The sequence below is a fragment of the Lissotriton helveticus genome, chromosome 10 (genome assembly GCF_964261635.1).
Source record: "Lissotriton helveticus chromosome 10, aLisHel1.1, whole genome shotgun sequence".
NCBI lineage: Eukaryota > Metazoa > Chordata > Amphibia > Caudata > Salamandridae > Lissotriton > Lissotriton helveticus.
This window is the reverse complement of record NC_136071.1, coordinates 213,985,422-213,999,040: the sequence shown is the minus strand read 5'-3', so window position 1 is coordinate 213,999,040 and position 13,619 is coordinate 213,985,422. Positions and strand designations below refer to the sequence as shown.

Below are 13,619 nucleotides of genomic sequence, written 5' to 3'. Positions count from 1 at the left end.
CCATTGTAAACATGCCCCGTAGCTTTTTCAAAGTGCTGAATCCCAGGCCCAGCATGTTCGTGGAGAGCCCTAGATTACCCTAATTTGGATGACCAATAGACACATGAAACAAAGCAATTACTCGGGGGATGCTGTTTAAATGCTTGTTCAAAAATGCCATCTGTTCTTTATTGTTCCCCACATCTACAAACAAAGTGCTGGTCCCACGACCCTTTCTTAAAACACTAACAGGTTTCCCTTTTGTCTGTGCACAGCTGTTTATCCGACACTCTTTGTTCTGCCCTGTGCTGCTGTGATTCTGATGATCCTGTGCTTCATTGGAGCTATGATGTTCAGAAGCAGCCAGAGACATCACAGGCTTCATGTGGAGGTATTTTTCTTAATTATATTTACAGCCTGTTAGTAATGATTAAAAGAAAAACTTTTCTTGTAGATATGGCTTGAATGATTGTTAAGTTTGTGCTTTGATGTTCCTTATCTACAGATACGTTTATATTTAGCATACCTGAGAATCAGAGTAGTATAATAATGACACTGTTCTTTGTAACATGGCCAAAGTATTAGTTGGGCAACCACAAGGAGATGATGGATGAAGCAGTGACTCTTTTCAGACACTCACCCCCAGTCACAGATCTAGGTTGAATCCATCATCATTCTTTAGCTCACTTCGCCACCCCGGTTCAGACCCAGCAACATGTGCAATCAGTTTTGACCCATCTGCCTAATGGGAACAGTCCAGCCCTAACTGCCAAGCCAGGTCTTCCCTGGACCAGAAACACGCATCCTGGGACTGGTTTCAGAGTACCACCCCTCATCAGCCAGACTAGCTTGAATCCATTGGCAAAGTGAGCATTTCTATTTTGGACACTAGGGTACGTTTTGGGCTAAAAGAACAGCACATATTTATGCGTAATGTGGGCCACAGCCTCTTGCATTCTGTTTGTTCATGTTGTTCCCATTGCAGAAATAGGGCGGTAGATTTATCATGGTATTGTGATGCCCTAGTGTCGTTCATGGTGTTGCAAGGACAACGCAATACCTAAGTTAGATTTACCAAGTAACGGAAGGCCACCTTGCGTTGCTTAGTAAATCTGGTGTAAAGCAAGGCAGCGCAAGACCGAGCTTTGCGTTACTCTGCCCTGGGAAGAAATTCCATGCGTGGAGCGTGCTTGTTCCCAAGCACCCACACATGGATTTTTGCGCATTCCCAGATTTACCAATACTGCTGAACCTGGAAAGTCGTCAAAATGCTGCCCCTTCCCAGGGGAGCTCAGCAATGAGAAATATCTTTATTTCTCCACATTGTTTCCTCATTCTGCAGTACACTTAGAGGAAAAAGCATCAGAAGATTGATTTAGTGGAGGAACGTGTCTCTTCCTGCACAAAAACAATCCCGGCTGCATACGCAGGCAGAAAACAGGGAAGATTCATGGCGCATTCCTACCCTCTCCCTTTCATGCAAAGCAGAGCAGCAAAGACAAGGGGGGGCCAATCGGCCCCCACGCAAGCATGGCGGGCCTGGCCCCTCCCACACCCCGTCCCTTTCGGGGTCGCTTGCCCCGCGCCCTCGCCCCGGAAGTAGTTGTGCGCTTCCGGGGCGAGGGGGCGGGGCCGCGGCGGCGAAAGGGTTAAAAGCCTGGGGAGCGCGGGAAGCGGCCTCTTTGTGCCCGCGCTCCCAGGCTCGCTCCTCGCCCCACCGTGGGGCTGTGTAATTTTCTCCCAATTTTTGTTACAGGGTGCCTTTGTTTGAGGATGGCGGTGATTTCGGGAGTTCCAGGCAACGAGGAGCGTTGTTTCGTGGCGGAGCGGGAGAATCTGCCGTGACCGGAGATCGAGCGAGCTATTGGGCCACCAGCGGCCCGTTATGTCTTTTCTTATTTGTTCCCTCTGCAGGTCTGCGGTCTCGTACCAGGTGAGCAGGCAGAGTCGACGAGGATCGTGGTCTCTGGAAGGAGCGGACAAGGGCGAAACAGAGGAGCCATCCGGAGGTCCGAGGCATGGTGGACAGCCTTTCAGCAACGCTGGAACAGCGTTCGTCGCGGCCACCCATCGTTTTACCCAACGGAAGGCTGCAGTGCACAGGGGCGGTGGAGATAGGTAAATTTACCTAGGTAGTGCGTTGCCCGTTGGGAGCGATTTGCCGCTAGATTAGAGTGCGGTGCTCATATTCCCAGGGTTGTGTGTTGTGGTGCTCATATTCCCATGGTTGTGTGGTGTTTATACCGATGTGGAGCACAATTTTAATTTGCGCTATGATTAAGGATGTTTTGCGCTATGTATTGGGCGCTCATTGAGAAACGAAGAATACGCACTTTTATGTGCTCCGTTTTAACAAAGAGGTTGTCGTCTGTCGCCATGCTAGTCTAGGGAAATAAATAAAGAAAGTTAAAATGGAGGTAACTGAGGATCTTTCCCGGACTAGGACAATACGGTTTAGTTTACATTTTCCCAGAAAACGTTGTTGCCAAGGTACGCTTAGTCAAAAAGGGCTGCATGTTCTTCGTACATCAAGAAAAACTCAATTTAAGGAACATTTAAATGGACATTCTTAATTAACACTCTAAATTGCAACATTAAAAAGTGAGATCAAAAGTGAATGGCTTTAGAGTGGTTTGAAACGCGAGCGATTGTCGAGCTGCCGCATGCGTTATTGTCCAAGCTAATTGTTGTTGCACCGGGTTACACGCGAAGCTAAGCAGGGACAGCTAGGGCACAAGGTGGATGGGAGACTAAAGAAGGTTTCTTTGAAGGACAACGTTTTAATTTTGTTTCTTTTTCGTATAAACAAAGGTTTAGATTCTAATGTAAATAGTGAATGCTCCCCAATTTTACAACAGGCGATATGGAAAGTGCTTTTATACTAGTTAACTGTTTGGGTGCATTTTATGATTTGCAATTTAAAGAGGTATATACCCTGTTGTGTGTGTGTGTCACGTAATTTAACGTACGCTTTTGTAATCTGTTCTCAGGTACTATTCTCATTCATGTATAAATGTTGTTCCTATCGTGAAGCGTTATGAAGCTTTCGGGTAAAGTCCGCGCTATATATGTAAGGGCATAAATAAATACATTACGATTCCACGTGCAATGTGGCCCGGGTGGGATCGCAATAGGGTAGACAGCTGGATGAGAAGCAGATAATTTAGATGGGGGGTATTACCACATCGATAGGTTTCCCCTTCCATTGCTCATAGGCCAATAACGTCACCATTCGCACAATACAGCGAGAATATATAGTTAGTCTAAAGCACATCTTTTCATATGCGTGATGTCAGTCCCTGGCAGGAGTATGAGATATGAACTCCTAATTTGTCTATAGTATTACTCACTCTGGAAACTGTCCCTGGCGTTAATGATGCCAGCCTGGATTTGTGGCTCATTACACTGCGTTTATGATTGTTTAAACCGAATCGTCTCTGCAAGGGCCAGGTGCGCCTCACAAACATCATTTCCATGCGCAGGCAGAACTGTTGGGCAGAGGTGAACGAAAATACAGTTTCTTTACAGTACTGAGCTTCGTGATTTCAATGGTGCAACAGGTGCAGTGACACAGGGGCCAAAAAGTTCAACAAAAAAAAAAACTCTGTTTAAACACCGAATAGTACTATGTTTTGGTACTAAACAGGCAGTTACGAGTACTGGGTCTAGGGACAGGGTGTGTCTTTATGTCTAGATGCATATGTGTAGTATATATGTGTGTGCACACGTGCATGTAGGGGGAGAGGAATGTAGATTGCATGGACGCAAGTCTGGAATAGGGTTTCTGTTAGGCATATATGAAGCTATATCTAGCTGCCTGCGCTACCATCTAGTGGTCAAGTTTAAAAGTGCGGAATCATTGGTATTTTCAGGATGGTCCGACGAGATAGAGGGAGGGGTAGCTAGCATGAGTAAGGGGGGCTTTCTGCACATGGGGATGCCCGAATGTGCGCTAATGATGGTGTTTACATTACTTAAACGGTTGGTTGGATAAATACCATTTAATTTTTAGGCTATTGGTAAAAATGGAAATATAGCAATGAGATTTCATTGAGTGAGGTGAGCGCAAGACACACCGAGAATAATTGTCGCAGGCGCCGGGCTGGGTCTCAGCACAGGCAGTTTAAACTGGTCGCTCTGTTTTGAGCCCTATCACAGGTGCCCTGTTTTCCCAGACTGTAGGGACAGCAAGAACTTCGATGTTACGTTTTTTAAAATTACGTGAGCCAAACATCCGGGTTTAGGATGGTGTGCTGCCTTAAATGGTGTTTTAGCTGTTTCTACTATTGCATCCAGATATATGATACAACAACAAGTAACATCATACCACAAGGTTTTCAAAGGTTGTTAGCTGGTGAAGGCTCATAGGCAAGGACGTCATGCCATAACTTCTCCACTAACGAGAAGTGAGCACCCATACGGGCAACGAGTCCCTGGGTTTGTTTTTTCTTTCTTCATCTACTAGCTGGGACGGGCCCAGAGCTCAGGATGGCTCTTGTATTCATAGTCGAATGTGGCTCATCCCTAGGGTGGGTGCGTCATATGGTTATCTCATGAACATCCAACTCTTCTCTTCTGAACCTTATGCATTACTGAATGCAACGAATATCAGGTGATTAGGACTTCCAGGGCTTGGCCACTGGGACCGAAAAGGGAGTCCTCAAGTGGATTCTTTAGTGATTCTTGAGTGAGAATCTGGGGTGTGGCCACTCTTGTGGTCGGCATGGCTTACATTTTGTTTGTAGTGTTCCTCCTTTTCCTGGAGAGGATTTGTAAGGGGGTTCAGAAGGCCTTTAAACATTGATCTAGCCAGACCAGGGAGCCAAATTATGTGAGCATAGTGCGAGAGAGTTGACTGACATTATAGGGGGCGCACTGCACCAGTCTAGGCGACCCTTATTGACGGTAGGTTAAAGACAACATTATTAGAAAGCTATCCTAGTGGTAGCTGTGGAGAGCAGCCGTCAGGCTCAGGCGGCTAGGGAGGTAAAGCAGCTGGTTTTACCAGTACAAAAAATTCTCACGAGTGAGGAAATTAAAGTAATACCACACCAGGTGGTTATAGATATAGATATAGGTATTTATTCTAAACACTTTCCTCGGGTCCCTTTAGGAGGCTACGAGGCAAAGAACCCTGTTTTGTCTGAATTACTTACAGTTGGTGTATAGTGGTACTCCTTTGCATTGAGATGCTCTGGAGATGGTGCTACATGCTTTAAACATTGACCTAGCCAGATCTAGGAAATGTGTAGCACAAGTTACCAGGCACAGTGCGATTTACGCCTGGTTACAGTGGTAGAAAACATTTGACGCCCCGGACCAAGGTAATGCTACTTACCAACGGTAACATGGTAAAGTGGCTACGTAAGGGATATATCTATCGGAATATTGACAAGGCTAGTTCTGGGTCCCCTGTGTGCACTTGCGTGTTTACTTAACAGCATGTGGCACTTAATTCTTCCCCCCCTGTTTTTATTGCCTAAGTAAGTCAGCCGTACCAAATGTCAGCCAGGAAGTTGCCATTCCATAGTATGCCTGTTAGTTTCAAGCAATTTTCTCAGAGGACACATAGCACGCAAAGGACTCACTATAGTAGGGTGGATCTAAAGAGGAAGGTCGTGACAATGCCTAAATCCCATCTTTGATACTGCTGGTGCTCTTATATGGGCACGAGGGTCGGACAGATTTGCATATGACCAGGGCTGAACTGGGGGAGGCAGAATGAGTTAATGAACGGTAACACATTAAACACCCTGATCTGTTGATACTAATGTTGCGTCATGATTTACAATAGGTGGCGGTATACTATGAATGGATGGAAAAATCATGTGTTGCAGCCGGAGGGCCACCTGTTACGTGCAACTTGTTAAAGGAATGATGCTCAGTTTGGTATCATAAAAATAATATATATAGGTTATGGTAGCCCCTTAGTTATATTACGCGTTACCACTGTCAGCCACGGTCGAAGCCAACAGTCAGGCGCGAGGGGTTCGATACTTGGAATACGTATATCTCATCAAGTTGTGATTGGGTGGGTGGTAATCCAAACAGATTGTTCCTTTTAAACTGATATCCTAATGATCCTTAAGGAGTCATGAGGGCGCTATGGTATTCGCTGGGGACTCCAGGCTTTGTGTCACTGCACTGCACACTGGCTAGTATTGGTTAACGAAGGCCATTCTACAGGGCACTCTTCATAACACTAATCCAGTCACGCTACAGGGGACACAGACTGAGGCTATGCTCAACACTTAGTCGGAAGTGTTTAAGAGTATGCATCTGACGCTAATTGTATCTCAAACGTAGCAAGTGATGGCAATATAAGATTAGCACGTGTACAGCAGTTATCGCCAGAAACACTAATGGTTTGTGTTTATCTTTTCCATTTATGTATGGCCGGGTCCATGGTGGATATCTGGAGTGCTCCACATCACAACAGCTGCTGCTGGTGGACAGCCCAAGGGATGCTTACGTCAGGTAGAGGATGGCAAGCAACAACGCAAGTGTGATGGGCGAGCGATCAAAAGACGCAGGAGATGCCAACACAGAGTTGATTGTTTTGGTGTGTAAATCCTTAATTGGGCTGGCGACAGTAATGTAGCAGGATGTTGCTTCACAACAATGGCAGTATTTGCCTTAACAGGAAATTGTATACCTACAGTAACGGCGCCTGTGCACGCAGGGCCACCAGTGTCAGCATGGTATATGCATAGATCACCAATTGGTATTGACAACAGTAGAGATGGAACAGTACACAAGGGTGTGCATTCCTGGCCTCGGCAACCCCGGGAATGATAGGCCTATGCAACGCCTCATTTCCCCTGTCCAGGAAGCAGGGACTTCCAGAGTAAAAGTAGTACCATACACTTAACACTTTCCAGAGCGTAGTGGCTAGGTGTGGATGGTTAGCAAACTGTACAGTATGCCAGTGGGAGGGGTAGAAGGATAGTACCAGGATACCCCCGGTCACGGCCAGGGATCCTCGATAGGCGTGCCCCCACACCCTCATGCATTACAGGACATGGGGTAACGATGATAAGACTCAGACTGCACCATAAGGGGGCAATTTTTCCCCAGGCTGCACGTACAAGGGGGGGGACTATGCGAGTGCACGGAGTCACTCGGTGATGAATCACTCGATAAAGAGGATCAACACTTGGTTTGAGAAATTAGTTCAGACACCTTAATTGCCAGTCGGCTGATAATGAAGAGGGGACAATTATTGGAGGGGTTGTCTCTACTCACAGGGTGGGGGGGTCCAGTTGACAGTCAAGGAATGTCCTAAGGATAGGGAACATATTAGCAGGGGTAGAGGGTTTCTTGATTAGGAGGATATGACCTTTCAATGTAGGCGGTTGGGGGGGGCCAGATAGTCGGTCAACTACCTGGCCTGTGGCGGTAAGGTCATTAATCGGTGAGCAGCATTTTAAGGTCCTTACGGGGGGGCGGACCCATTCACGAAAGGGGCCGCCCGCGGGAGGGGCCATTGGTCTCTCTCAGAACTTCAGGGGCAGGATATGATATCCCGTTTTTTAAAGGGTGCGGGGGAGGGAGTTACGCTTTCCTCAGGCTGGTAGCCACCCCTCACAACACTATGACGTCACTAAGGTGCGCGAGTGTCTGGGCCCTCCTGTTATGGTTAAATGGAGTTCAGGGAGCGCACGTGGGCGAAACGTGCCCTGGGTTGCGCATGCGCATCTCGAACATGAGAGCGCAGCTGTAAAAGGATCTGACACCGGTTGACGACCTTGCCGTACGACTTTATTATTAGAATGCAGTTTAATTTTCAGGATGTTTAGATTCGGTTAGGAAACACGCTGTACTAGATATTTGTTAAGGTTAGCCCATCATACCATGTCGAAACGGATGTAATCTAATGTTCTGGAATGTGCATTTTAATAATTGTCAGAAATGTTTAATTTATTAAAGTTTTGATTTGTTTTTATATTTTAATAAATACGGCCAGGGGGGGGGCCCTGTACCCCCTGACTTCCAAAGACCCCCATGTGTTGACTGGTTGAATTGGGTAATTCAGTCAGTGTGTTAAGGGGGGAGGTGGCCGGCAGTCCAAGACCATGTTAGTTTTGCTGCGTTGCGTAAAAGAAAGATAAATCTGGCCCAGGCTTTTTACCCGAACGCAATCCCAATTATGCAAATGGTGTAAAGGCGTATTGGCTGGCTTTTCACTTAGTAAATATAGCACAAAATACCAGAAATCATGCAAAACTACACCTTCATAGGCCTCCAAGGCCATTTTTTGTGTAGATATTGTGCAAATATGGAACAGAGTTGGAATTCCTGACACAGGAATAAGGTGCAGGAAAGGGGAGACAGTATTCACAAGAAAACATTGAAGGCTAAAGTGTGATATATAGAAAGAAAAGAACCCTCTTGATTAGGAGTGCTACTAGTTTGAGCAGGATCGCAATTACGAGAGGTTAGATGTTTAGACACTTGGGGGCAGATTTATGATAACTGGTGCATCCCCAGGGATGCGCCAGTTATTTTGCGCCGCTGCTCCGCCACCCATGGTGCGCCGCATTTACAATGTGGCGCACCATGGGGCAAAAACGGCACAGATGCGTGACGCATCTGTGCCGTAAAGGTGGCGCATTGCTGGAGTTGCGTCGCAAGCGCGATGCAGCTCCAGCAAGGCTCGGGGGTGCCCCATCTTTACAATGCTGCATCAAGACCTACGCCTGCTTCAAGCAGGCGCAGGGTTTTGACGCAGCATTGGCCTGAAAGTGACTGAGTGAAATCTTATAGATTTCATTTAGCCACTTTTGCGAGGCACACCTGCCCCGGAATGCCCACCCTGCGGCGGAACGCCCACAAGTGGCGCAGGGCTTTACAACGTGACGCATCTGCCTAGATGCGTCACGTTGTAAATGGGTCATAGGAATGCGCCACGTTTACGCCGCAGTTGCGTGACGCAAACGTGGCGCATTCCCATCATAACTCTGCCCCTCGTTAACTTGTGGGATAAAGACCGCACCTTCAGGTTTCCCCCCCAATACATTTCAGCAGGTGAAGCTAGCTGGTGTGTAACCGTGGAAGAGGCCCGATGAATGCTATGACATGTTATGCGCCCTTATAAACGATTTACCTTGTAAAAAAAAGTGATATTCCTTGCACACAATAAATTCAATTTCTCGCATATTGAGATTAATTTAGTTCATAAATTTCTTCTACGCCCGTGCAGCTCTCGTATTTGAGCTCATACATACATAGGTAGCGATTTCTACAGAACAAAATGCGTGATATGCTGAAGACCACTAGATGGCGCTCATTATGCACATCCTCTACCTCAGATGTAATGTGTCCAAATTATTTGTTTCTGGATAAGTGAAAACAATGTAAAGACTTTGGAGAAACAATAATTTATGTTACGTATCCCCGGCATCCACGGTACGAATCATTCCGTATGAGTGTTGCTACTTGCTAGCTGAATGTATTTGCCCCAAAAGTCAGGTGAATGGTAACCCATCATTTGCTTTGAAGAGAACTAGCGATTGACATGCAATCACCATTTCGCTAAACATTATCACCTTCAAAGTTCCAAGATCTAATCTATTCTTTAAGAAAAACAGATCAGTCGATTATAAAAATGATTCGATTTCTGACAAACACAAATTGATTTTTTAAACCAAATAATTTCTAAGGAAAAAAGAATAAAAGAATCATGCCCTCCCAAAAAATAATTGTTTAATGTTTTATGTGAAAATAATGTTTGTGATAACGAAATAGGAATTTATCATAAACCTCATCTAATTACCAGTGAGAGATCAGCAGTCTTTCTGAAATGTCATCTCGTATACAACAAAATGCAATAAAAAAAAAATAATGTTTTTGAGCGCTATTCCACAGTCACTGTCTAACTTTATTGTAGTTTTGTTGAGCAAAGGGATCGGACTGGCTTATATGGCAATCTGGCAGTGCTAGACGGGCTAGTCTCACAGATCAGAGGCGTTTTGGTATTTTTTGTTTGGCTGTTTGTTTGTGCATGTTTAATGGCCTTGTGGTACGATGTTTTTTACTGTTGATTTCCCTGATATTTTTTTATACTACCACTAACAGTGCCTATAGCAAGCACATATTCATGCAGTAGACCCTAATTTGTAAATATGGGCCACTTTTTAAGCTACCTGAGTTGCTAATGAGGGCCACTTTCATTTTGGAGCCTGGGTTTATTTCCTGTCCAGTTCCACCCTGATCAGTACACTTAAGGTACACCAAGGTTGATACATTGTTTCCACCGGACATGCTCTCTGCAGTGCAGGTCAGAAGCATGTTGGATGAGGGCAGGGTTGGACTAGACTATAGGGCAATCTGGCAGTGCCCAGAGGGCTAGACCGACAGGTCAGTGTGTGGGCTAGTTTTTTGGCAATTTATGGTCCCGTTTTATGGTCTGGTGGCCCGGTTTTTACTGCTGATTGTTGCGGAACGTGCTTTGCCCCCATGCCACTCCTGAAAAAGACATTTACTTGGCTTCCTTCCATCTCGAGGAAAACCTTAGTTCAAGCCTTAATTACAAGTCGTCTCGACTAAGGAAATGCTTTACTTGCTGGTGCTAATGAACCCTTAATTATCTAAATTGTAGGTGGTACAGAATACAGCAGCCAGACTGGTGTGTTAGCTTTTGTCTGGCTCTCCCTCTGCTCCAATACTACAGTCTCTGCACTGGTTACCTATAAGGAAAAGACTCATCTTTAAGATGTGCTGTCTTACCTATAAAACCCCGAACTGCAAGGCTCCAACCAACCTACAAAGTAGAGCCAGCTACTGTCACCGAACTAGATTGTTGAGATCTACAAATCTACGCTATACCAAGAGATCATAACATAACAGTGATTTACCTAATTGTAAAGTTCAATGCCTGCAGCAAGCACAAATGCATGCAGTCTCCCATACCTTGTAAAATACCTATAAAGTATGTCTGTATAAGTTCAAACCTACCCTGAGTTGCAAATGAGGGCCTCTGAGTCGCTGATGGGGCCCATCTTGATATGGTGCCCCAGGCTATTTTCTGGGATGGGCATAGTTAACATAATTGCCGCTAGCCTAATTTTGCATAATTACCACTAAATTATGGGTAAGTAGTCAAATGATGGTAGAAGCGTAGTCCAGCAGAAAATTAGCAGAAAATTCACGCTTGTGTCCAAAAGGGACCAGAAGATGCATTTTGCGTAAAAACAAAACCATGAAATGCACCAGGACATGAACAGCAGCAGCCGCTCGTGCTCTTTAAGTTTGTTGTTCCTGTCCTCCTGCAGTAGAATGTTTGCCCCAAATTACTCAATTCTTTGAGCAGGCATAATTTGTGATTTCTCCCAGGCATGGTATTTTCTGTCCCAGTCCGACCCTTCATGGGGGCATAGCAGATGTAGAGATACTGTTGAGCAGGGTGGACACTCATCAATGCTCTGATATATCCCACCAATCAACTATGCTGTATTTAGTGTTATCATGCACATAGCTAGTAAAGTTTGTTATATGTGCACTTATGTGTGAGTGTCAACGTTTCACTTGAGGAAGTGGTGCGGATTAACACCCCACGCCGGACGCACTGCATTTGCGTGCATAACAAAGATGCCAAAAAGTATTCACGTTCATCACAAATGTTTATTTCTGTTTGAATAATTCCATGTATTAGGTTATCCATGGTTTGTAGATCACTTGTTGGACTCACTATGTTCACATTTGAACTCCTTAATGCTGTAGACATGCCATAACAAGCCTTATTCTATAGCACGGAACATTACATAGGTACTCCTCGATTAAATCATTTCCGTCACCCAATGCATTTCGTGCCTTTCTTGGCACTTCGTCAGGGGTTCACTGCAGTTTTAAAAAACATGACTATTAGGTTATTTCTCAAGCTGATTTTTGTTTATCAAGTCATACAACCAATAAACCTTGCTCCTTTCTAGTCTGTTCCCAAAGTACTCTTACCTTTAGCAATACCCGAAACATTCTGAACTTCACTCCCTAGCCAATGCGGTAACCACCCTCCCTGGTGCTGCTTTCTTCAAAATCAGTTCCACAAGCCCATACTTCGGGTGTTCTAATGGCTGCTTCCTTTCGTTTCCAAACTCGTACTAAATGTTACCCTCCCACCTTCATTTAATTATAACTTCCTATGTTGTATTCCCGCCTTCTCGTGCCTTTCCAGTTCATCTCCCTTCCACAGTAATCAGACTACAAAGCCCATAATACACTATTATTGTTCTTTAACCCCTTGGCCGCTTCGGTAATTCCGCCGCGGCGCTGGGGGGGGGAGTCACGCGGTGCCGCCATGCTTGTGACGGAACCACTCCGTCACAAGCCACGGCGTGCTGTTCTTATGACGGAGTGGTTCCGTCACGGCTCCGCCCACTCACTAATTCGCCCGGCACAGGCGGAGAATCAGACCGCGTGGGCGGAGCGGCCGCGGCATGACGGAACCACTCCGTCATGAGCACAGCCCGCCCTTGGCTCGTGATGGAGTGGTTCCGTCACAAGCATGGAAGGGGTTAAGAAAGCTGGTGTGTCCTCAGTAATCAGACTACAAAGCCCATAATACACTATTATTGTTCTTTAAGAAAGCTGATGTGGACACAGTGCGTTCAACATGTGATCTACAAACCATGGACAACCTAATACATGGAATTATTCAAACAGAAATACTTATTTGTGATGAACTTGAATAATTTTTGGCATCTTTGTTATGCACGCAAATGCAGTGCGTCCGGCGTGGGATGTTAATCCGCCCCACTTCTTCCAGTGATTCTTCAATTACGTGGTCGGGCAGTCCACGGTTCCGGGGCAGTACGCTAAACAATGAAAAATATGAACGATCTATGAAACATGAAGGAATTGGTGTGCACTCAGTCACCATTTTTGTTAGTATCAACGTTTGCCACTTCCCTGTCTATTTTCTCCTTGTAATACGTGGGCCTCGTGGGGAAGGATTGGGTGGTGGAACGGAGACACCTTCTGACTCAATCCAAGTTTATAATTAGTTTTTGGAGAAGTGTAGCTACAGGGTACTAGCAACACAAAGGAACGAAAAGGAGGAAGCCGCAATGCTGGGGCATGGCAGAACGCACTTAATAGCCTTAGGTCCCCTTTTTAGCAGACTCTGCTGGGAGCAGCATGTTAGGCATCTAGCATTGTGTGTGCCTGCAGGAAGAGATGTAAGCGAGAGACAGATGAATAGAAAAAGGAGCGAAGCCTGGGCCTGAGAAGCTTCAATGGATACAGGCTCCTGACCCAAGGCAGCTTTGCCTGAGAGCCCAAAAATGTGTAGGAAACATCAATAGATTTCACCCATACGTCACTTGGTTCCTAGCAGCAATGCTCTGCTACTTCACAGGAGGAGCGTTTGAAAAAAGAAGCTATTCCACTGGGTTAGAAACACCCAAAATCAAGAAAGCAAAGTTATGTTCCCCTAAAGCCTTAATGCATTTAAAGTGATAGAAAATTGAATACCATGACATGCAGAGCTGTTTTGTGTAGTGTTTGGCTGACTGCCATTGTGATTACTTTTCCAGGTGGGATTATAGATTATGGAGCAATTTTCCATCAACAGTATAGGAGTCCTTGACTTTTTACACTGACAAATGCACTTTCTTTCAAATCACATCCGACGCTTTGCATGC

General features: G+C 45.5%; 1 protein-coding gene across 1 annotated transcript in view; it reads left to right on the top strand.

Annotated features, from left to right (window-relative positions):
• TMEM130 (transmembrane protein 130) overlaps nt 1-13,619 on the top strand; it is a 227,667-nt gene that overhangs the window by 182,730 nt on the left and 31,318 nt on the right. The window contains exon 7 of the mRNA XM_078662700.1: nt 255-370. Within this exon, the coding sequence (XP_078518826.1) occupies nt 255-370 (116 nt within the window). The remainder of the gene's footprint in view (nt 1-254; nt 371-13,619) is intronic.